Source organism: Rhipicephalus microplus, chromosome X (assembly GCF_043290135.1).
Source record: "Rhipicephalus microplus isolate Deutch F79 chromosome X, USDA_Rmic, whole genome shotgun sequence".
In the NCBI taxonomy this organism is placed as follows: Eukaryota; Metazoa; Arthropoda; class Arachnida; order Ixodida; family Ixodidae; genus Rhipicephalus; species Rhipicephalus microplus.
The window spans coordinates 220867897-220891703 of NC_134710.1; the positions used below are offsets into that span (position 1 = coordinate 220867897).

Sequence of the window (23807 nt, forward strand, 5' to 3'; positions counted from 1 at the left end):
GCATGAGCGTGTGTTTGACGTGTCGTTAAACTGATTCAGAACACAATGTGCTGGCGATTCCGGGCAAAAGTGAAAATGAAGTCAGAAAAGGGCAGACGACAGGACAAACATTGGGGTAATACCACCCCCCTCTGCATCGCCCCTTCATAGCACGAACGCTTTGAATGCGCGCAACAGTTTTAATAAAAAGAAGTATTATGACACTTTTTGTTTCGGCAAACGAAATGCATCTAGTTGAAGCAAAAAGAAATGACGCCGTGACAACTGCTTACTTTTTTTTTCGTACACTAAGTTTTTCGACAGTTTACGACGCACATAACTTTTCCCCCCGCATCTATCAACTTTCCGACGCGGTTTCCGATGTGCGCGATCACGGCTAATGTTTTGGTCGCGCGCAGATCGGGCGACGCCGTGACATCCAGGAGTGGATGCACCGCGGGGGAGCCTCTTGCACATCAGCCGGAGAACAATGGCCACGGGGAAGCGCTGGCCGCAGGTGCGGCGACGCTGCCGCGCATTGTGTTTTGGTGAGCCGAAACAGTGCGTACGCGCCGGTACACGAGACACGTGGCAGTGCACAAGACATGTCGGGCTTCTTGCGCTTCCCCCGCCTGGTGCGTGAACGGATATCGGAGCGCCGAAAGCGTCGCCTCCGGGCCCGCCAGAGGTAGGAGCTCGTTTTCTCTTCGTGCACGCGCTCCATGAGTCGACCGCCGCCGCCGGGAGGAGCAACACCCCGAGCTCCTTCATGAGTGCGCGACATCTACGGATTGGCCGCGAGGGACAATGGGCAGGCTCACTGCGGGCGCCCTCCAGTGTGACGCGAATATTGCGCCGGGAAGGGTGGATGAATCGTGCCGACGAGCGTTGCCCGCACAGTAGCCGGGCTCAGTGCTGTTGTGTGTCTCCTACCAACTCTGCCGTGGCGAGGGAAACTTCTGATAGGGCGCGGCGTTCCAGTTTTGTGCGCCTTTCCCAAGACCATCTCCTCTGTTCGGAGGAATCGATACGCTCGGAGAAGACACTTCTGTTTGCGTTTTCCTTGCTTCTATGCAGTGCGTCTTCCAATCCGGTTAACGTCCTAACTGAATTTTAATTCAGTCACAGCGTAATCGGTGTAGCTATTGCGTGTTTATCTTGAGTGGCGTGCGCCTTGCCTGCAACAGAAATGCACACACAATGCTCTCCTTGTTATTTTATTATTATTTAATTTACAATTTTCGTCCAATGGCGTGTTAAGGGTAGAGTGATGTTATAGCAGGCATAAATCATTCGCTATGCTGCAGTCGACGTGTGACTTAATTGCTGGAGTGCACATAGCCCGCTCATGCTTCTCTGCATGAAAAATTCAAAACAAGCAGCGATAGATGAAAAGAGGATACCTGCCCCACAGTAAATGGTGGACTTCAGATTGTGAATCAATTTTCAGCGCATTATCGCGAGAGAGCTTAACTGTAGCACTGGTCACGCGCAATGCTTAGTGTGCTCCAGTTGTGCCTGTGAATCGATTTGGCTCTCGTGAAACGTTCGATCACAAAAGATCGAACCATAAAGAGCACTTCGCCTGATAAGCTTTCAAACAAGTGCCTCTGTTGCCAAAGCGTCCGTGAACACTAATTGCCCCAATTTATTGATTTATCCTGAAAGATTGCAAGCTTCGTACGCTCCTTTTTTTTGTGTACGTCACCGCACGAAGCTCTTTAGTTCGGAATGAACATGACGCATATTTGACATTATATGTGTAGAAAAAATGTGCATCAGATGTTTAGCACGCAGGCTGTCTTTTTAAAGTTTGCATCAAACAGATGTATATCAGGACGCAGTTTGAATGTTGAATCTGAGAACCCACAGAATGTATTTTAGGATTGTGTACGAAACTAGGACATACAGTTTTCTCGCGTTCTGCATTAGCCGGGAACGTAGCATAATGCGCAGTTTATGCTTCATGCTTTGCGCGTGGTACACTTGTGACACAGCAGTTCGAACATGGTAGCGCGCGGAAAATATGAAAGTTATAAACTGTCATTGAGCCAGTCTGCGATAGTGTGAAAACTGTAAATGAATTCGATCACTGGCGAGTTCTTTTTAGTAAACAGTAACAATTCCCGGATCTACAGATATTTTTCCTTTGGTTCTATAGTTAGGTAACCGAAAGTGTCCTGGTATGTCATGTACATGGCATGTCATGTAAAAACAAGACTACATATCGTGCTCATGATGTGCTCGCGGCCATTTTGCTAGCTTCAGCTATACCAAATTTCGTAATACGTGACGTGAATGTATACATGTCGATGGTAAAGCCCTGGTACCAATATCAGTACACGCACATTGCCGCGCCCGAAACAGAGAACGAAGACGATGTGCGCGCCAACATCCTCGTGAAAAGGGACAGTGAAAAAGACGACGTGCTTTTGTTTAGCTCTCTTGCTCTTGGCTCCTGCATAAAAACACACGCCGTTGGTTCTCGGACTCAACGTCTCCGTGAACTGCTTACGTTGAACCACGACAATATCATGTAAGAACATGAGTACATGCTACACTCATAGCGCGCTTGCGGCCGTTTCCCTCCCTAGCTCCACATACACCAAATTCGGTATCGCGTGACGTCAAAGACGACAAAGGTAAATGACACGTCCAAGCATGCTAATCATGACATGCGTTTCATGTACGGCATAATTTACATGCCTACCGCTGCTGTGGCTGGTATAGCAAATGTCAGTAGTACCGTCGTTTCGCGACTCTATTTAACATACTTGCGCCTTATCCCTATACATGAATGCGCATAATATTTACACTTTTGTTTACTGTGTACTACATTCGTGCGCCTCGTAACGTTGTGGTGATTTTAAAATGACATATCAACCTTCCTCATTTGTGCTTCGCATGCCATCGATCCCTATTGAACGTGGGTTCTGCCAAATTTCTTTCTTTTTGCATTTTTTTGCAATACGATGACATGAGTCATCACAATGTGAATGCCATGAAGTAAGTTTGCTGATTTTCATAAAGCTTTTAGGAAACCGGTTTAGAATGCGCAAATATGCTTCCTAATGTCGTCAAGAGAAATGCATGGCTGTCACTTTCTTAACCCTCCTCCTTGCATTTTTCAAAACATCATTCCCGTCACAAAAGTTGAAGCGAGAATGTTTCCGACTTGACCGATTCTTAGCTGGTACAAACATTCTTGAATTCGAAAAGTGACAATTAAAAAGGCACTTGTCGAATATACGGAAAACGCGCACCCACACTGCTGAATGGGTATAAACAGTAAGAGTAGGGTGTTTGGGCAGGGGACCCATGTCGGCGACGCGATAGAGAGTCGGTGTTGCGACGCCACATTCAAGAAAAGCTCTTAGCAGAGCTCAGCTCACAATCCATCGTCTTCGAATGCAGTGTCAAACAGAAGCTCGAAGAGGCTGTCGATGGTCCTCGAGTATACGGGAAAGTGAAATCTCAGAGAGGAGACCTGAGAGTGCTCTCAACGTTGGCGCTCGCCCTGACTGGCTCACAGACTCGTCGTTCTGTACACAGCAGACGAGGCGTAGATGCGGGCGCGATCCGCAGGTGACGCTAAACGGCCGCATGGAAGCGCCGCCGGTACTGTCGACAAATATTAGAGACACGCTCCGTGATGTCTCACTTTTAGGGCGGACTATAGTATACGAGGCAAGACAAGTGGCAGAACGCTGCTTTTTCTCGAACTCTGCCTGTCCCGCAGTGCGCACAAACAGTCGGCCACTGTTGGCGCGCTCATTTTCGCGTGCTCCTTCTCTGCTTAGATACCAGCTACTCAAGCTGTTTTAATTTGTCCTAGTTTACTTTTCATATAAAATAGCGAAAGTTTGTTTGCCGCTGTCACGCGAGGGATGTAGAATTCTAATCTGGGGACGTGGGGTGATTCTCTGTACATAGGGTGCTCCTTTGTACAGGCATCCTTTCCGTGGCAAGCATAACAAATGCGAAGCATTTCTTAGCGAACTTCGGCTACTTTGAGCGTATCTATCTATCTATCTATCTATCTATCTATCTATCTATCTATCTATCTATCTATCTATCTATCTATCTATCTATCTATCTATCTATCTATCTATCTATCTATCTATCTATCTATCTATCTATCTATCTATCTATCTATCTATCTATCTATCTATCTATCTATCTATCTATCTATCTGTTCATCTGTCTGTGTGTCTGTCTGTCTGTGTGTCTGTCTGTCTGTGTGTCTGTCTGTCTGTCTGTCTGTCTGTCTGTCTGTCTGTCTGTCTGTCTGTCTGTCTCACCACCTATGACTTTTAGCTCTCCTGGCCGTTTGGATAATGGGACTCATTGGTATGAATAAAATGACTGCATGACGAGCATAACTGACTAGTCATAGCATGTTTGTCATGAACGTCATGATTTACGGTTTGATGGTCTTGCTTATCTCTGGTGTGGTGGCTTGTCTCACATGACTCAAAACTGTTACGATATGACATGACTGCATAGCGAACATAAGTGACAGACCCTAACGTGGAAATGTGCAAGCCATGACATGCATGCCATCTAAAACACGGCTACATGCTACGCCCATGGCGCGCTCACTACTGTTTCGCTAGCTTCACATATACCAAATATGGTAGTACGCAACGCGAACGGTCGACGAACGCAAATGACACGTCCAAGCATGATGAGCATGACATGCGTATCAAGTAAAGCGTGACTACATGCTACGCTCATAGCACTCTAGCGGTCGTTTCGCAAGTTTGGTATTACGGGATGGGAATGGATGGCGAAGGTATATGATTGGTGCGAACAAGATAATCATGAGATTGATTTGATTGATATGTGAGGTTTAACGTCCCAAAAGCACCATATGATTATGAGAGACGCCGTAGTGAAGGGCTCAGAAAATTTTGACCACGTAGAGTTCTTTAAATAATCATGAGATGCGTGTGACGTAAGAACAGGACTACATTCCATGCTGATGATACGGTCGCGGCGATTCCACTAGCTACACATATACCAAATTTAGTATGACGTGACTTGAATGGACAACGAAGGTAAATGACACGTCCAAACGTGTTAATCATGAAATGTGTACTCCAATCGAATAGTGCATATTCGAAACACCAAATAGTCTCGTAATAGTTTTTTTAATGATCCGCAATGAAAGAAAAAACTTTGGAACCGCAAGCAATAATATTTGTTCTATTAATCAATAATGAGCTTCACGAATAACAAAAGACGCAAGCGATGCACTTCCGTATAATACTCTTCCTGGTACCCCTTTTAGCACAGCCCCAACATTTACACGATTACGTTGTTTACTCCCGTGTTGTGCATAGCTGTTTATTAAATCTTTAGTTGTAGTAGTGGTGTTAGGCTTAAAACTCCTTAGTTTATATGTCTCAAATTTATTTTAACGCACATGACAAAGTATCACCTTGAGTACTGTAGCTGATACTGTATGTCAGCCTATAATTACAAATATTTTGTACGCTGTGGTAACTCGTGTATACTAGTTTACCTCAGCTTTACAGCAAAAGCTGTTATGAGATCGGAACACGGGTCACGTGCGTGCCGTGATTGACCACCGCCGCCGCCGATGTCTGTAGCCACTATCGAAATAGGAAAATAAAGTCTGTAAATAAGAAGCACCAAGGAGGCAACGGGATTCAAACCAGGGTCCCCTGCGTGTCAGCCCAGTAGTCTACCACTGAGTCACGCCGGGGCTTCGAACTCCCTTGAAAATTGTACCTAGGCAGGCTTGATGTTGGGAAGGAATCACGTCAATATGAGTAATAAAGCACTGTAGAACACCAAAGGAACAACCAGGTGTCAGATAATGCGAATTGCGCTGAGTGGGTCGTCGAATGCTCCAAGACGGAGGCGGAAATGTTGTAAGACCCGTATGCTCAGATTTGGTTGCACGTTAGAGAACCCGATTTGGTCGAAATTTCTGGAGCCTTTCACTACGGCGTCTCTCATAATCATATGGTGGTTTTAGAATGTTAAACCCCACATATCAATCAATCAATCGAATGCTCTAGCTCTTTACAAAAACTTCCTCTTGTTAACCTATTGACAGTGGCACATACCAATTGCAAGGAATTATGGGATTACAAAAGCTTCTAGCATAATTCTTCATCGTCGTCAGCCACACCACCCAAAAATCGCATGAAGTTCTTTGCAAGTGTGCAGCAGGTATCACGCTTCTGCGAAAAATGGCGAAGGATGGCATAGTAAATGCCTGACTACTACACAATGAATAATGACATATTGGGTACCGTGAAAGTGTGCTTGTAGCAGCTACCTAAAGAGTGTTAAAGAAAGGCTCGTAAAGTTCGCTCTTCTAGCTTTTGCTGTGACAGTGCTGCACGTTAAGCGCTGGCCTGGTTTTTTTATATAACTGTGGTCCCGCCACGGTTGTTTAGTGGCTAAACTACTGGGCTACTGACTGACAGGTCGCGCGATCGAATGCCGGCTGCGGCGGCTTCATTTTCGATGGAAGCGAAAATGCTGGAGGCCCGTGTGCTCAAATTTGTGTGCACGTTATAGAACCCCAGGTGATCGGAATTTCTGGAGCCCTCCACTACGGTGTCTCTCATAATCATATGGTGGTTTTCAGACGTAAACCTCACGTATCAATTTTTAGAACTGCCGCACTTTGAGCCAGCTAAAAGTAACCGTACTGTTCTCTGAAGAAAGTTTGGGAATGTTTGCTTTTAAAAATTGTTGTTGAGTTCTAGGACACTGAAAATGGCTGCTTTACTATTCAAAAACTCTCTGTTCGAAGACTATCTGATTAGTATTGGCAGTCAATTCAGAGGGATCACTATTCGATTTCTATTTAATTCAGTTTCAAGATTCACTATTCGCACATTACTAACATAAAGCTATTCGATTCAGTAAAGGCGCCAGCAGAAGTATTACTTTGTCAAACAAATTTCACCTTAGCCTCCTCTATACAAGCACTGAACGGCTATCCTGGATCTCCACAAGAAAGGCACAGAGACTGCGGCAGAGAAAGGGTTCACGCAAGGAATAAAACCTATTCATTCCTATATACTGCATGTTTCAAAGAGTTTAAACGACAGAATAGCAAATGAATTGGAATACAGATTACCAGAGAATACCCCAGTGTGTCATGGTGGATGATGCTCTTCAGCAATAAGGGCACTGAATTGCCTAACTATTATGGATGATCCAAAGTGAATAAGGGCTAAAGCAGTGTTCAATTAAAATATTCGGAAAACAAAGACTGAGAGTTCCTGATTTACAACCGTACCGTGGATAGACCTGTGCGCCGGTACCGAAATTGGCGCAGTGTCGCGCCGGTGTTTTCACCTTCGGCGGCAGCGTGTCAACGGCGCGGGGTCCATCGGATAGGCGGCGGCGTGGCGCGGGTAGGAGGGGGGGGGGGGTAGCGATCAAAATTAAACAATTGGGGGAATAGCAACTGTTTCTTTGAATCTTTGAATTTCGAAAGAAAAATTGTTTCCCCGCAAGGGCGAAAAAGTTGAAGTGACAGTAGCATGTATTTATGTTATTTATTTACATATACTGCTCTTTCGGTTTTCGAGACACGGCAGGTGGTAAAAATTGTTAATTACTTTCAAAATACAACTTAACAAAACAAATGTTAAAGTGTAAATACATGTTAAATGATTATCTGTCATTTTTCCTCAAGATAAATGTATATAACAGCTGCATCTTGCCGGTATACCTATAGCACAAACCTGGAGATTTAGAAACAGGGGGGTTCAGCTTAAATTGATGACGGCGCAGCGAGCGATGGAAAGGAAAATGATAGGTGTAACCTTAAGAGACAAGAAGAGAGCAGAGTGGATAAGCGAACAAAACGGGGTTAATGATATCAGTGTTGAAATCAAGAACAAGAAATGGACATGGCCCGAGAACATAACACGTAGGCAGGATAACCGCTTGTCATTACTGGCAACAGACTGAATCCCAGAGAATCCAAACACACGAAGACGAGACATAAAGTTAGGTGGGTCGATTAGATTAAAAAGTTCGCAGGTATAACGAGGCAAAAGAAAGCACAAGACTGGGTTGACTGGCGGATCATGGAAGATGTTTTTGCCCTGCAGTGCGCGTAGTCAGGCTGATGATAATGGTGTTCACGACAATTGTTTTTAGGGGCGAAGCTCCTCAAGGTATGGGTTGTGTGTCTCTTGTGTGTAGTATCCACCTCTGGTCTTAGTTCTTGGAGTGTCCGCTGGATGACGGTACTTGTACATGATGAATATATGATGAAAAGATGCGAGATTGAGGTACTTGTAGCTTTCACTAGATGAACGAATGAATCGATGGACGGACAGACATACAGACAGACGTACGGGCCCACGAATGGACGAATGGACGACGGACAAACAGGTGGAGGGATAGATGAATTGACGTGCCGATGGACAGGTGGATGAACGGATGGACAGACAGATGGACGGACGAATGAACAGACAGACAGACAGACAGACAGACAGACAGACATACAGACAGACAGACAGACAGACAGACAGACAGACAGACAGACAGACAGACAGACAGACAGACAGACAGACGGACGGACGGACGGACGGACGGACGGACGGACGGACGGACGGATGAACGGACGGAAGGATGGACGGTTGGATGGATGGATGGATGGATGGATGGATGGATGGATGGATGGATGGATGAATGAATGAATGAATGAATGGATGGATGGATGAATGGATGGATGGACGGATGGATGGATGGATGGATGGATGGATGGATGGATGGATGGATGGATGGATGGATGGATGGATGGACGGACGGATGGATGCAGCCAGCAGATGATTCACGGTTTGCCGATAAAATCATTCGAAGCTTCGCCCTCTCATCATCATTCACTCCGTAGATATGTTGTAATTTTTTTCGAATCGCTCAGAACCGAGTCTCATTCAAGCTCATTCCAAAAATACCTATTGCGCAGAAAAGCCAACAACAAACGAAAGAAAACCGAAACATTTTTAATTGATTTACCGCGAACAATATTTAGAGAGTTAAATCGTCAGGTACGGCCGGTATAAGATACAACAAAGCATATGGGTGCTAGAACACTGGAACCAGTGTGAACCATCTTGTTTATGCAGGAGGATAACACGATTGCAAGTGCCCCGATATTTCACGGGGGCGGCAGCGATAAAACATGCGTATGTGAAGTAACGAGAACCACTGGTCAAAGCGACTAAATATAAGCAGTATTGCTTTTTTAAGAGATTCTTACATAGCTATGTCATGTCTGTGGTCAGGTCACAAAACAACCAACGGTTATTCGAGTTTTGCGAAAATCTTATGCGCTGTTAATCCGCATTATTTTGTCTAGTTGCCTAAGGTGTGTCGGAGATATCAATTTTTTTCGAAGATATTTTACTGTTTCGGAATACGGTGCCCTTTCAGTTTATTGGGAGAGTTACATCAATCCATTTGAACTCCATTTCACGTACTAGACTTACACCATAGTTATTATATGCAAAATGAAGAGGCCATTCATTATTTCAAAATGACATCACTACGGCATTTTCACAGTTATTAGACAATTGCCATGTTTCACTTGTGTTAGAAAACGACGAAAAAAAAACAGTGATCAGCACATCTTCATCCAGAGTAATAGAGTATATTCTACAGATAACGCAGTCGTCTGTATACCTTTCAAATCTAATTTAGGTGTTACTGATAATCTCGGCTACGCCACTTATACAATCAAAAACAATAGTGGCCCAAGCACTGAGCCTCCACGCACCCCTGACTTGATCTGTACGTCAGATGCCTTCGCGTGGTAAAACGTAGCGAATTTTCCGCGCAATCGCAAGTAATTTGTTTAATTCGTTATACAATCAAGATTTATTGATTGATATGTGGAGTTTAACGTCCCAAAACCACTATATGATTATGAGAGACGCCGTAGTGGAGGGCTCCGGAAATTTCGACCACCTGGGGTTCTTTAACGTGCACCCAAATCTGAGCACACGGGCCTACAACATTTCCGCCTCCATCGGAAATGCAGCCGCCGCAGCCGGGATTCGAACCCGCGCCCTGCGGGTCAGCAGCCGAGTACCTTAGCCACTAGACCACCGCGGCGGGGCTTATACACTCAAGAAGCTTGTTGTGGCCAAAAATTGTGAAGGTAGAAGTTTGGCATGGGAAGCCATGTGAAAGTCCATAGAATAGTCAATAAATTTGGCATAAATCTGTCTTCGGTCGTTAAAGAAAGCAAAAATGTCGTGCGTAAATTCAAACAACTGTGTAGCCGCTAGGAAAATGTATAGGTTCTGTGCGTTTAGATCTTCTTCTTAGTATTTTTTAATTATATGGTCCAAAAATGTTGAACTGGTACAGAAAGCAAAGATATTGGCCTATAATTTGCTGTGTGCTTGTTTCCACACCTAAAGGCATGACGTTTGCTAGTTTCCGCAGTTGGGGAATTGTTGCAGAGATTCACTTTTCAAATAATACAGTAAGATAATTAGCACACTATACTAAGTATCACTTTAAAAAATATGTTTGGTATATTGTTTGGGCCAGAGTGTATCGTAATATCAAAATTACTATTAGGTTTTGCACTTCAGAGGAGCTCCATTCAAGATTAGAAAGAGCTGGTAGTTAGTTAGCTGCACGCAGAAAATGAAGGAGTGATGTCATTAGCGATAGAAAAAAACACATTTGAAGTAATTATTAAATGCATTTGCTATACTTTTCGGATTTCAGTAAGATTGGCCATCAAAAATAAAAACATAAGGGCATAGGCGATGCAGGAATAATTGAGCTGTACAACATGGACGAATTTCTTTTCATAAGTGTAGCGCAGGCATTGCTAAGGTAGTAGTTGTTGTTATAGCCTCTATATTTTAGCTTCTATTTAGTTTTCATCTATTAACTCAAGAAGCATTGTCATCACACTTAAAATGATGATTCTTACTTGAGCGCTTTCTTCGACGAGTGAGATGGATTATATCTTTATGGTAGCATGGGTGTCTGGAGTTCCATTTAGCATAATTATGTGGCACATACTTTGATAGGCATTATCAAAGAACATAAGAAGGGGCGCATTTACTTTGCGAAATTTGCTACAACATTCAAATTCCTCAAAAGACAACGTCAAAGTGTCCAGTACGGAAGTGTCATCAACTTTAAAAAAGTTCAAAACAGTTTCATTATCAGGTATTTGAGGAGAACAATTTAAGTTTGAGGCAACATAAACAGTATTATGGTCAGAAAAGATTTCGACGATTTCACATTTTACACCGTGTGATGGGAGCTCGCAGCCCCACAAGGAACTTAGGCTATAGCTAACTCTTTTTTCATCTGAACTCGCGAAACTCTAAAACGCTAGTGTATAGAAATACGACTGCTTCCGGGAAAAAAGCAGGGTTCGTGTATTTATATCAAAGCGTGTAGAAAGGTAAACGAGCCATTCGCTGATGCCTGCTGAAAGGGCGAACGTACTAGCTCGTGCTAGCACTTGCGACCATGCCCTTATATTCAGAGTTCAAACATGTTGATCGAGCCACGCAGCCTCCTACCTGAGAGTTCCTTCATACTCCTTCGTCCAGCAAAATGAAGACAGGGATTCCATTCCAGTTAGCCTATCTACGGTAGGCATCGAACACGGAATGATGTTATCGCATGCGCCCTCCATGCGACGGAGATGGGCAGCTTCATTCATATATGCTTCAGGAGTGTTCCCCGCCGTAGCACTTGTGAGATTTTATCCGCGGGAACAGCATAAAGTGTGCGTACAAAAGTGATCTATTTGGACTTCATGCGGAACATGACAGGCATGATGAAAGCCCGTAGAGAGTGTCCATATATTCTTTTTGCAATTAAAAATTATAAAAAGACCATCTAAGGGGGTGGGTCTTTGTTATGGAAAGATGCGTAGTGTTCGCTGCCAAGGATTTGTCCATTGGGTGAATGAAATAATGTGGAGCCTTTTCTTTTTTATTTCGAAAGTATGCCCCTCAATCACACTGCACTACACTCTCTTTACCACAATTCTTGCAGGCTCTTCGACATTTATGTCTTGCTAAAGCATGTGTGCAATGCGAGCGCTAATCGTTGAGCCTATCAAGATTTCGAACTTCTCGGCTACACTCTTCTTATTTCTACTTGCGCAATCGGAAACTCGCAAAATGCAGCGAAACCACTAGTTCCTGAAGCATGAAAATTCTGCGAGATGCGAGGAAGAACGGGAGTGGCGGGTGGCGAATGCATGTCGAAACAGGGTAGAAAACAATTTGCAACTTATATTTTCTCTTATAGGGACATTCTATGAGTATATGCCCAAATCATGTTAAGTGAATCACTACTTTGGCGTCACGAAGGACCCCTAAAAAAGGAGAATCGTGAAGGGAGAACAACACTTTTGACTGTGTATTTTCAGGGGCTGTTTTTGGGCCCTTACATAGACAGCGCATGTAAACACGCAAACAAGAGGGCAGTGACGACACCGCAAATGCCACTCTGAGAAATCTTAAAGATGCGAAAAGAAGGTGAAGTGATGGATCTTATGTTCAGACAAACAAGTGGTGGATTTTATGTCCAGACAAATTTTATGTCCAGACAAAATAAGACAAACGGCGGCGTGCCGCAAAATATTGCCGGTATATTGCCGGGGGCGGAGCGAACAGCGTGAGCACAAACGGGCGGCAGCGCCGCGTGGAGGTGCACAGCTCTGATCGTGGACCCTGTAAACGATTATGCATGTTGGCATCCGATACAAACAGGGCGTTTATTTTTTTGTTTGTTTGAAAGAAATTCACCGAAAGATAAGCAGGGACTGAAGCACAGATAGCCGACGTTCCCAAATTATACTCAAACTGTTAGAAACGCCCTTGTGAGTGAGGGGGGTTCTGGATTATTTCGACCACCTGGGGTTCTTAACACAGCACATACGTCGCGCGGTACACGGGCTAGCATAGTACTTTGCCAGCATTGAAATGTGACCTCCGTGACCGAGATTGAACCCGCCCTTTTCGGCTCAGCCTATAAACGTGCAGATACCCTACTATAATGCTTAAGCGAAGAAGAATGGTCCCGTGCGCCTAATGGACTTTTCAACTTCTACCACGAAAGCGAGGTGCACTTAAAAGGCTCGAGTAATTTGCACACTCCTGCAAGAAATAGTCCTGACGAAGCACGTTTGGCCGGCGCGGCCGTTTCGTGAGCGCTCAACAGCCCTTCGTTCCAAAGCTCTTTTGTACTTCAGAAAAAAATATCCTCTTGTACACACTCCTTGTGGTGAGTAGTGTATACGTCCTATACTTATGTGCCAGTTGCAATACTTTGCCTTATGGGTCCCATTTCAAATGTGATGCCATAGTGCTATAGCTAACAACAGTAATCAAATGAGCGCCATAGTACAGAAGTTCCTTGCTTGTTTCATACGATGGTCACCACTTGTTTTCCCTATAGAGTCACTCCAATAAAATCACTTAAGCACATATAGAAAACAAAACGTGATCCTAACCTTTAAAAACCGTGGATTGAGCTGTGGATTGGTCATGCCTATCCTTCTGGGTGGAGATTCCCTTTCACAGGTTTATGCATTCCTTGTTTATGTTAACGGCTTACTCGACACCGAAAACATGTAGGAATCTTTTACTACATTTAGGCTATATATATATATATATATATATATATATATATATAATCACGCCTTATGCCTTGCAAAAGACGGGGCTCCCGTAGAAATGTCACAGTTATGTGAAAGCGCATCTACTTTCATACTTCTAACCTTGTGTTGTGGTAACCGAAGTTATTCTCTTTCTCTCTCTCTTTATATATATATATATATATATATATATATATATATATATATATATATATATATATATATATATATATATATATATATATATATATATTCTGTAAGTGGCAGGTTAGATATTGAATCCTCGTTGCGCACTTTTGTTTTGCGTTTTTGGAACGAACTGACGAGCATCCGATGATTTGTCACAGCTTCGTGGCAAAGGTCACCTAATCAACGAAGTCAGTTTTATGGTTAAAATACCATGTTTTGGCTCCGCTGGTCAGATAGATTGGGAGATAGCTCAATTGCTCCGCTTCGGTCCACCAATTGGCTGAACCCACGCGGTTGTAGAGGTCGAGCCAGTCCTCGACGTCGTCACCGCGGAGACCCGCGAACATTGGGGGTTTCATGCTGAGGGCTGGTAACAGTGAAATAAGGGAGGGCAGCCGCAGGCATCGGTGCGAAAGGGTTAGGGCAAGGTGTTGATTCCGTTGTCTGCATAGCTAAGGAGGTGGCCGGGCGCAAGCTTCTACCAGATCGTAGCTCTAGGTGGGACACGAACGTAGGAGGACGTTGGGATCTTTGCCCCGCACCTCCACCACTCTGAAAGACGCAGGAAGACTTCACCAGACAGGACCAGCAGAAGCGTTTATTCTACGATGTCTGCCTCGGCTCAGAATAGCAAACGAGACCAATCGGGACGATGATGGTTATGTACATGTACAAGTGAGAATGATGAAATAAAATGCTAGTGCTTATATATATATATATATATATATATATATATATATATATATATATATATATACAGCACCTTCACCACTTGTGATGCAACGGTGAAGGCAACCTTTATTAGGCCCAGAAGACACGATGAAGAGACCACACCCAAGGCACAGAACTCAGGCAAGCCAAGTCCCCACAGCAGATGAAGATGACGACCACTCATGATGATGAACATGTGTGAAGAAAGTATATGTGCTTAATGAATGACTACAATATATATATATATATATATATATATATATATATATATATATATATATATATATATATATGAAATCGCTATGAATGTCGTGCTCTTATCGCCTCAGCACACAACCTTTAGGTAGAGGCTAAAACACTTTCCCGCAGCTAAAGGTATGTGGAAATTATTAACAAAACTTCAATAATCAACTTTTCATTTATTGATTTGATGGCCACTGTTTATATTGGAAAGTTATTGGGCACCACAGTTTATACAATATCCAGTTTCTTTAGTACCATCGGGTGAGAAATTACGTGTCCATTATTTTACATCATACCGAAACAATCCAACAACCATCGAAATTAGATGGCATTTCATATTAGGAGCACCGGCTGCAATTTCTGAAAAAAAAAAGAATGTGTAGGCCACAGAGTGTGATGCCTAGCAACTTTACCTAATGAATAACTACCCCCCCCCCCAATAAACAATTGAAAAGTAAATTAGAATAAAACCGATAGTTAGGCTAGCTGGTGGTTCATTCTTGGGATGTAAAAACAGCGCAAAAAATATAGACAAGGACAGAGACAACGCCGCACTGTTCTTTGAGCTGTTTTTACATCCCAAGAAAGTAATTTAGGAAGTGTTTGTGGAATAAATAATTTAATGGCTCTTTAGTTGCTGCAGTGTTTCTGTCTCGAAGTAGAGTTTGTCTGCAAAGACGAGAGAAGCCTTTCTTATAAAAAATTTCTATAAAAATGCATTTCCCGGTAACAAGAACAAAAAATAAAACAAGAGAAACCTCGCTACACGTAACGCTTAAGATGATTGAGTGCTATGTTCAGAATTTTTGACTTGTGACAACAGAATTCGCAATCTGAGCTATAGTTGGCATAGGCGTGATCAGGAAGACTAAAAGACATCACCCCCCCCTCTCTTCGCTGATTGAGTCGAAAGAATCTGCTTCATAATAAAACAAAAAAAATGAAGCGATGGCCTGCATCTTTTGTGGCCTGCCTTTAGTTCCTAGCTTTCCTGAAGCAAAGATGGGAGGCAAATATTTTTTGGAAATATAGTTGTCGAAGGCCGCTGCTATTGCCAGAACCCTGCGTAACCAATACGGGTATGGGCTAGAGTCTGTTCTTCCTCCCTAAGCGATTTGATGGGGGGTACCCAATCTGCGCTCTTTTTGCAACACGTTTTTGATAGCCGGATCGTGCACAGCCCTCTGACAAAGAAGGAGGGAGACCGAGAAGAACAAGATTATAGCTCTGTGTCCTTTTCTCTCGCGGTCTTTGTTTCTGTGAGCTCTATGCAGCAGTTACTCATTAGTGCGTCGGCCAACTCGGCTAAGTTTGCGAAACGCCACTAGGATGAGTGAGAGAAAGGAGAGAGATCAATGTTACTTAAGGCAAGTACCAATCCAGACCCGATCAGAAAAGAGAAGCCAAATCGTCAGCCGGGCTTAGAAATTGAACGTGTTCGAGCAGTGCTAAGGGAGGAGTCCATTTGCCACTCGTTTAGTGCATTCCCCCTTTTTTTTCATATAGAGGAGGCGCTGCACAGGTATACGAGCAGCAGGCATGTGATTGTGGCTCCTGCACGTTGCTGCCCCGCCAACCGTAAAATTCCACGATACGTTGGCGCGGGCTTTTCGTAAAGTCACTGCATGTTACGCAGACGAGCACCACATTCTTACCCTGCACGTAGCGTGGGGAGTTGGCAAAGAGTATATCTGCGCTCGCATCACTCTAGGGCTGCCTCTCGTGTGGTAGAAGTGATTGAGGCCTGGTGTGACGAGTGAATGGAAGCCTCGGCGTCTCTTGTTTCCGATATACTGTTCGATTTCATGGTCTACCATCACTATGCTCGATGTTACTGGAATAGGTCTCTGTCGCTATGTTGGAGGTGTTAAAGCATTAGCGTCGAATAGCCCGTGGCGCCGAAATTTCGATCTCGTCGTCATTATCATCGTCGGCGGCGTCAGTGAATTTCGGCGTTGTTCGGGAGGCAAAAAATTTTGACAGATGCAAATATTGTATACGGGACTAAGCACGAATCTAACACAAGCATTCTGCAATTCAGGCAGGCGTTCTATCGCAGAACCATGCCAGTGCTCAAATTGTATTTAAAAATATATAAATAAAGCAGCTATACAGTCGTGTAGAGCAAAACATAGCGCAGTTGTTTTTTCACTTACTTGGCCTATGTCCCCGGGCCGTGGTGCCAGGGCAAGGACGTAGTGCGTTGATATAGGCTACCTTGAGCCCACGCTGTGCTTCGGTTCTTGACGTCACTCACAAGTGTATTTTTGTGAGTGTCGACGCTTGCAGCTCTGGCTGCATAGAGAACAGTGCTTTTCGAGTACACGGGTGCAATGGGGCTGCTTCCGTGATTAAGACCACCGAAATGGTGGCGGGATTAGTATGATCGAAAGTTTTCTCGTCAGAATCGCTGTAGGCCTCCGTACTCCCGGTTAAGAAATGTGCAGCAACAATCACACTCCCAAACCGTCTAATCTTGTATTTGTTCTCACCATGACTGTCCTCAACCGAACCATGTTTGCTCAGCACCCGCATCACCTCGGATGGGATTGCAGGCACCTTTAGTGGCCGTGGCGGTAGCTCAACAAGTATACGGTGTCACGCTGGTAATCTCGAGAACTCGGGTTGAAGGCGAAGTATCGTAACGCTCATGTAAGTTTCGGTGCGCGTTAAGGAACCTCAGGTGGTTGAAGTTGATCTGGATTTGCCCACTATTGCGTGCTTCAGTGTATTATTTTGGTTTCGGTACATAAGACCTCAGAAAACAGTAACTGTCAGCAGCTCTTGTACCATGTGAATACTGTAAATCCTTCACTCGCTTTATACTGAAGCAATGTATATAGAAAAAGTAGTGGTTCCCGAAAACACTAATTGTTAAAAAAAAAATAAATGCCTTACAAGAAACTCTTTTTCCATATTTTGATGGTACACTAGGGCACTTATCTGTTTATTGCTTCGGCACTTCACCTGCTCTGCGTATTGTTCTTCGCACAGCTGGTCAATAATAATTGTAAAGCCTTCATTTCAATTAGGTTGACATGAAATATCATCAGCCAATGTTATGTGTACGTTCTACCCTTTTTAGTTACGAACTGAGGGCAACAGTGCAACTAAAACACAGTAATATTCATGCATTTTAATTTAACTAGACAACGAGAAAATCAACCCAAAAGACCATGCCTCCTCATTGTTCCCAGGATGACCTTTGAGGCGGTTTCGTTCTGGCACTCCGCACCTCTCGTATTGACATAGGAGTCTGTCTTTGTTGTTGTTTTTGTTTTTTGTTGTGTTTTTGTCGTAGTTGTCACCATTTCTGCTGCTGCTGTTGTTGTTGCTACTGTTTCCATTGTCATTGTCGTCATTGTTGTCGTTGTTGTTGTTGTCATCGTCGTCGTCGTCGTCGTCATTATTGTTGTTGTTGTTGTCGTTGTTGTTGTTGTCGATGTTGTTGTTGAGTCTTATCTATATTTCACGTCTATGTTTACCCTATTAATCTATTATATTACACATCTATGTTTACCCTCTATTGTACACCACGGATGGTAAGACTTGAATCCTATAGCTACTGCAGACAGCAAATGAAAAACCAAAAACAAATTTGTAGATCCCTTGTGCAGTGGGAATCAATGATATGCGAAGCACGAATGAGGAAGACTCATATCTCACTTTAACTTCAGCACAACATTACGAGGCGGACGTAAAAAAAAGCCGTACATGGCTTCCATGCCATGAATATTGTGTTTGCGCCTGATATTTGCGTTCACTGAATACCAAGTTCGGTAAATGTGAAGCTTGCAAAGCGACCACGAGCAGGCTATGGGCGTAGCATTTAGGCATGTTTTACATGACACGCATGTCACGAATACCATGTTTGGACGTGTCACTTACTTTTGTCATCCATTAAAATCATGTAATACCAAATTTGGTATATGCGAAGCTAGCGAAATGGCCTCGAGCACATCATGAGCGTGGTATGTATTTATGTTCTACACAACACGCATGTCATGATTACAATGTTTGCACCAGTCATATGCTTTTGTCATCCATTCACGTCAGGTGATACCAAATTTGGTACGTATGAAGCATCTGAAACGACCACGGCAGTGCTATAGGCGTAGCATGCAGTCATGTTTTTAATGACACGCATGTCATGATTATCATGTTTGGGCGTGTCATTTACCTTCGTCGTCCGTTCGTGTCACGTAATACCAAATTTGGTATATGTGAAGGTAGCGAAATGACAGCGAGCGCATCATGAGCGCGGCATGTAATCATGTTCTTACATGACACGCATATTATGTTTATCACGTTTGCATCAGTCATATACTTTCGTCATAAATTCACGTCCCGTAATACCAAACTTTATATATGCGAAGCTAGCGAAACACTTGCAAGCGCACCATGAGCGTTGCGTGTAGTCATGGCTTACATGATATGCATGTCATGATTTCCACGTTAGGGTCTGTCACTTATGTTCTCCATGCAAACATGTCGTACCATACCAGTTTTGCAATATGTCATGTGAACGAAACCACTGCAAGAGCAGCAATACCATGAAATGTAAATCATGATTGTCATGACATACATGTAATGAATTTCATGTTATGACCAGTCACTTATGCTCGTCGTACACTCATGCCATGTAATACCAATTTTGGTAAAGATACCATTATCGAAAAGGTCAAGTGAGCTAAAAGTCTTAGGCGGCTAGATAGATAGATAGATAGATAGATAGATAGATAGATAGATAGATAGATAGATAGATAGATAGATAGATAGATAGATAGATAGATAGATAGATAGATAGATAGATAGATAGATAGATAGATAGATAGATAGATAGATAGATAGATAGATAGATAGATAGATAGATAGATAGATAGATAGATAGATAGATAGATAGATAGATAGATAGATAGATAGATAGATCGTGCTCAAAGTCACCGAAGCTCACTAAGAAATGCTTCGCATTTAAATAAGTTATTCCTGTTAGCACGCGCCGCCAGCATACAGCACCTGTTCAAGCAAAGAAAACTATATATATATGTATTACATTACCTCCTTATATAGTCTCTCTTTCGCGTATAAAAACTGTCTCGTATTCTCACCTAAACGGTATAAGGAATTGTTAGTATGGCAAGGCGTAGCACAATTTAGGCGCCACTTTTCAAAAGCAAGCTATTTTCTGTCTATTAGGCACAAAAGAACTGCATAAAAGATTTAGGAAATTGACAATATGCGGCTCTCGCGTTCTTGTGGTTTCACTAGATGTCGCTTTTAGCCACCGTAGGTAATATGGACATAAACTTGCTTAAGATTCCTTCGCTGGTTTCGGATGGTCATCGTTACACTCTCGTTAATATTCTTGAAGCTCATTCTTCTTCGAAAAACTGTGTACGGAAGGAATTCCCACCGTTTAGTCAAACCCTTTTTGAATTCAAGGTTCATCTAGAAATTAAATAAAAATGAAGCTGCTTAATGGTATGAAAAGGAAGCAATCATTAATGTGCTTTGAGCGTGAATATGTGGCTATCCCGTATTTCGCGAAGCCTAAACTACATTCGAAACTGGCTTCTTTCATTCGTGCACTCCAATTCACGTAATGAAATTATATACAAGTAAAGGACCACTCAACGACGATTGTAGATGGTCGTTGTTTTGTAGCTGATCGTATGGTTCACTCGCTTAACCAAACAAATAATCAATGTCTTGAAGAGGATTGAATCACCTGGTAATTAACACTGATGAGAATGCTGATGCTACATAGTCCCGCCTAAAACGTATTGCAACACGTTGTCCGGGCTAAAAGCAGCGCCAACAGGGCAAAGCGGCATCGATATAGCAAAAAAAAGTGAAGCAAAGACTGTTTCCGTTACTCGTATTGTCTAAACAGTGCAATTGAACGCTTTTGGTATACTTTGTGGTTTGGTATTTGGCTTGGGGCCCCTTCAACCCCAGTCGCCGTGTTGCAGTTTGTATTTAGATCAGCTGTGCATATTGCGCGTAATCAAATCATCCCTGTCCTGATTTTTGCATTTCTAATTTTTTATCGAGTGCACCAAGACAATTTCTAATCCTCCAACATTTTACGAGGAAATGCGCAAGAGCATGAAAAAGAAAGCTGTTGAAATTATTTAATTTCTTGTGAAATTAGCACTTCTCAGATAGATCGCGATAATAAGTCTTCGTGACTTCTTAGAAACAGGCGAAATTGTTGTTTTCTTGCTGTTACTGGCGTTTAGGAAGACAAGCTTCAGGTGGCAGTTAAATCCCGACTACATCTGTACAACTGAGTTTCATAATTAGAGACGGCTTTGGCGTTTTTTCTGTGGTGAGTAAGAGTTCATAACCTACTCGAAATCACTGTAAACGTAGAACGCGCCAGCTTGGCTGAATAGGCTGGAAAATACCTTCTATAGCGCCACTCATGAGGCGTGTATCCATAGGCGTAACACTTGCTATGCGCACCGCGAGTTACTCCATCGTTCTTTGTTCTTTTGTTTTGCAAGCAACAGAGTATGCAAAGCAGGCGCTCGGAGCAAAACGCTTCGACAACACAAAAAATCACTCGAGGGCCGCATTAACATAAGTAAACGTATTCTTTTTATTTGTTTTATTTTATTTACAACCTCTCTTCGCCGCTTCGGGAACAACTGAAGGACAAATATGGTTTTCATATAAAGTAGACTAAGGTTCAGGGCTAGCTTCAGGTGAAATAAAAAAAAAAAGGTTGCAGAAAGGCGGAAAAGAAATCAATGTCAGACAGAAATCTCGAACGGGTGCTGAAGCTGTCGTTGAGTTGGCTTTGCCGCATGCCGTTGAATTCTGCAATAAAGCCAACGCGGGGCTTCGTGAAACTACGAGTGGGTGTATTTGGCAAAAAGGCTGGCGTGTGGCGACGTCGTTTGAAAATGGGTGTGTCACTCGCATAAAAAAAAAGGCGGTTCTCTCGCGAACATCCCCCTCCCTGCTCTAAAAGCATGTGTCCCGTTCTTTGGTTTAGTTGCATCGTTTTATGGAAATACAGGTATGGTGCTGTGATAAAACTCGGCAATGCAATGCTAGTTTTATTTTTTGGGGCCAGGAGAACATTTTCTACCATCTTGCATTGAATTAAAATGTAATAAAACCTTGCAGCTAAATGACAACGCAGCGTTGCATGCAAAAACAAGTTAGGCACGTCCGTCGCGGGCACTTTTGCCCTTGTTGAATCGACAAGTCGGCTCACTTGAACAGTCAGGTAGGTTTCGAGGACATATACCGGTTGGATTTTGTCAGAATCACAATAATCTAAGATTGCATGGTTTTGTATCAGTGAGAGAATTTTCGAAACAACATAATGAAGTAATTTTTACACATATAGTCGCTGTTGTACGTCCACGTGTGTCGTACAAATGAAATATGAGTTACTTCACTCGCTACTATGTATATACAGACGAGGTAGTTCCTGGTCAGGGTGCTTCGTACTGCTTCGCTGGGTTAATTAGCCTATCGAAGGCATGCTGAATATACAGAGGAAGAGTGGCTAAAGAGAAAATTTATGAGCGACGATGCAAGGGTGATTACTTTTTATAACAATATTAATTGCTGGGTAAACCGGATTTTTCTAAGCACACTGGTGTTCTTTGCATTTAAGCCACCAAATTTGGCCGTCATGGCTGCAAATCAAACATACGCAGTCGAAATTAGTAGCACGACACCTTACGTGCTAAAATATCGCGCCTGGTGACACTATTTTATAGGTTAAAAAATGTAGGTAGCAAAACTCATTCCAGTCCCGGGTGAACAAAGTATGTTGAAATGAAATATTTCAACATCAACCCAGGAAACGAAAGAATGCACAACAAAATAGCAACAAACTACTGTTAGTTGTATGCTGTTTGTGAACTTCGTTTTCGGTCGGCCAAATCTGGTTCCTAATACAGGTCATCGTATCACAACATCAACAAACGCCAGTAAAAAAAATTTGTAGCTTCGCCCATCCAGGCTGAAAGAATGCGGACATGCAACTACAAAGCTACATCCGGATGTTGTGGGATAACCTCTTTTTTCTTCACATGTTTCTTTCGCATTACTGTTTTCACTCGAATTCGTCCAGACCACCTTAATTGTTTTTTTTTCTTTTGCTAAATTGCATCCCACTAAAACGCGGTTTGTTTTCGTCAATCATCAAGATTCATTAAAGGCGACTTAGTGTAAACTCTTTTGAGGAACATATGTAATACAATTTTGATTGTATATATTGTAAGCTGCCTTCGAATTCTGAATAAATTGAGAAGCACTACTGCAAAGCACATGCCTTTGCATCACATTATAACGGCTGCGAATTCAGTGTGCTGACTGCGTTCTTGCTTGCTTGCTTGCTTGCTTGTTCCTTTCTTTTGTGGCTCTCCCCCACTAAGGGGGATTGGCCAAGAAGCCGGTGGTTAATGCAAGTCAATACCTATAGATCTTCTAGATTAGGGGAATATGATTACTGTGTTTTGACTGTGATCTTCTCGTAAAAGTAGGTGTGATCATTCGGTCACAATATATGGCTGTTCATCGTTGTCTTCGTCGTCGTTGTTATTGTTAGGTGTCATCGAATCACTGCTGACTTTTTGTAACACCGTGAATATTGACGGCCGATGAGATTACAGAATAAATTCTGTAAGTGCACCAACATGTTTCACCGTGGGTTGAAAAGTGTGGCCTAACCATCTGCATGTTCCCAAGCCGCCTTTTTTTTTTCTCGCTCCCATAGTTCCAACGTTGTCTGAAATTAATTTACGCTCATGCGATTTCGTTTGCGAACCTGTAGTATGCGTCTGTTGCGCATCCTAGGAAAAAGTAATGTTCTACAGATCCTATTTCTTCGTTGTTGGTCTGAATACTTTGCAATAATAATAATAATAATAATAATAATAATAATAATAATAATAATAATAATAATAATAATAATAATAATAATAATAATAATAATAATAATGCAAGGGGGTTTATCAACAACGTCTGGTACTAGGCAGACAGCCAGTACACATTGAAATACTCG

General features: G+C 42.9%; 1 protein-coding gene across 2 annotated transcripts in view; it reads left to right on the forward strand.

Moving 5' to 3' along the window:
• Positions 1-520: 520 nt before the first annotated feature.
• Positions 521-23807, forward strand: part of cac (calcium voltage-gated channel subunit cacophony) — a 664159-nt gene continuing 640872 nt past the window's right edge. For both annotated transcript variants that reach the window (XM_075878685.1, XM_075878684.1), the window contains exon 1: positions 521-667. In XM_075878685.1, coding sequence (XP_075734800.1) covers positions 585-667 — 83 coding nt within the window. In that variant the 5' untranslated portion in view covers positions 521-584. The remainder of the gene's footprint in view (positions 668-23807) is intronic.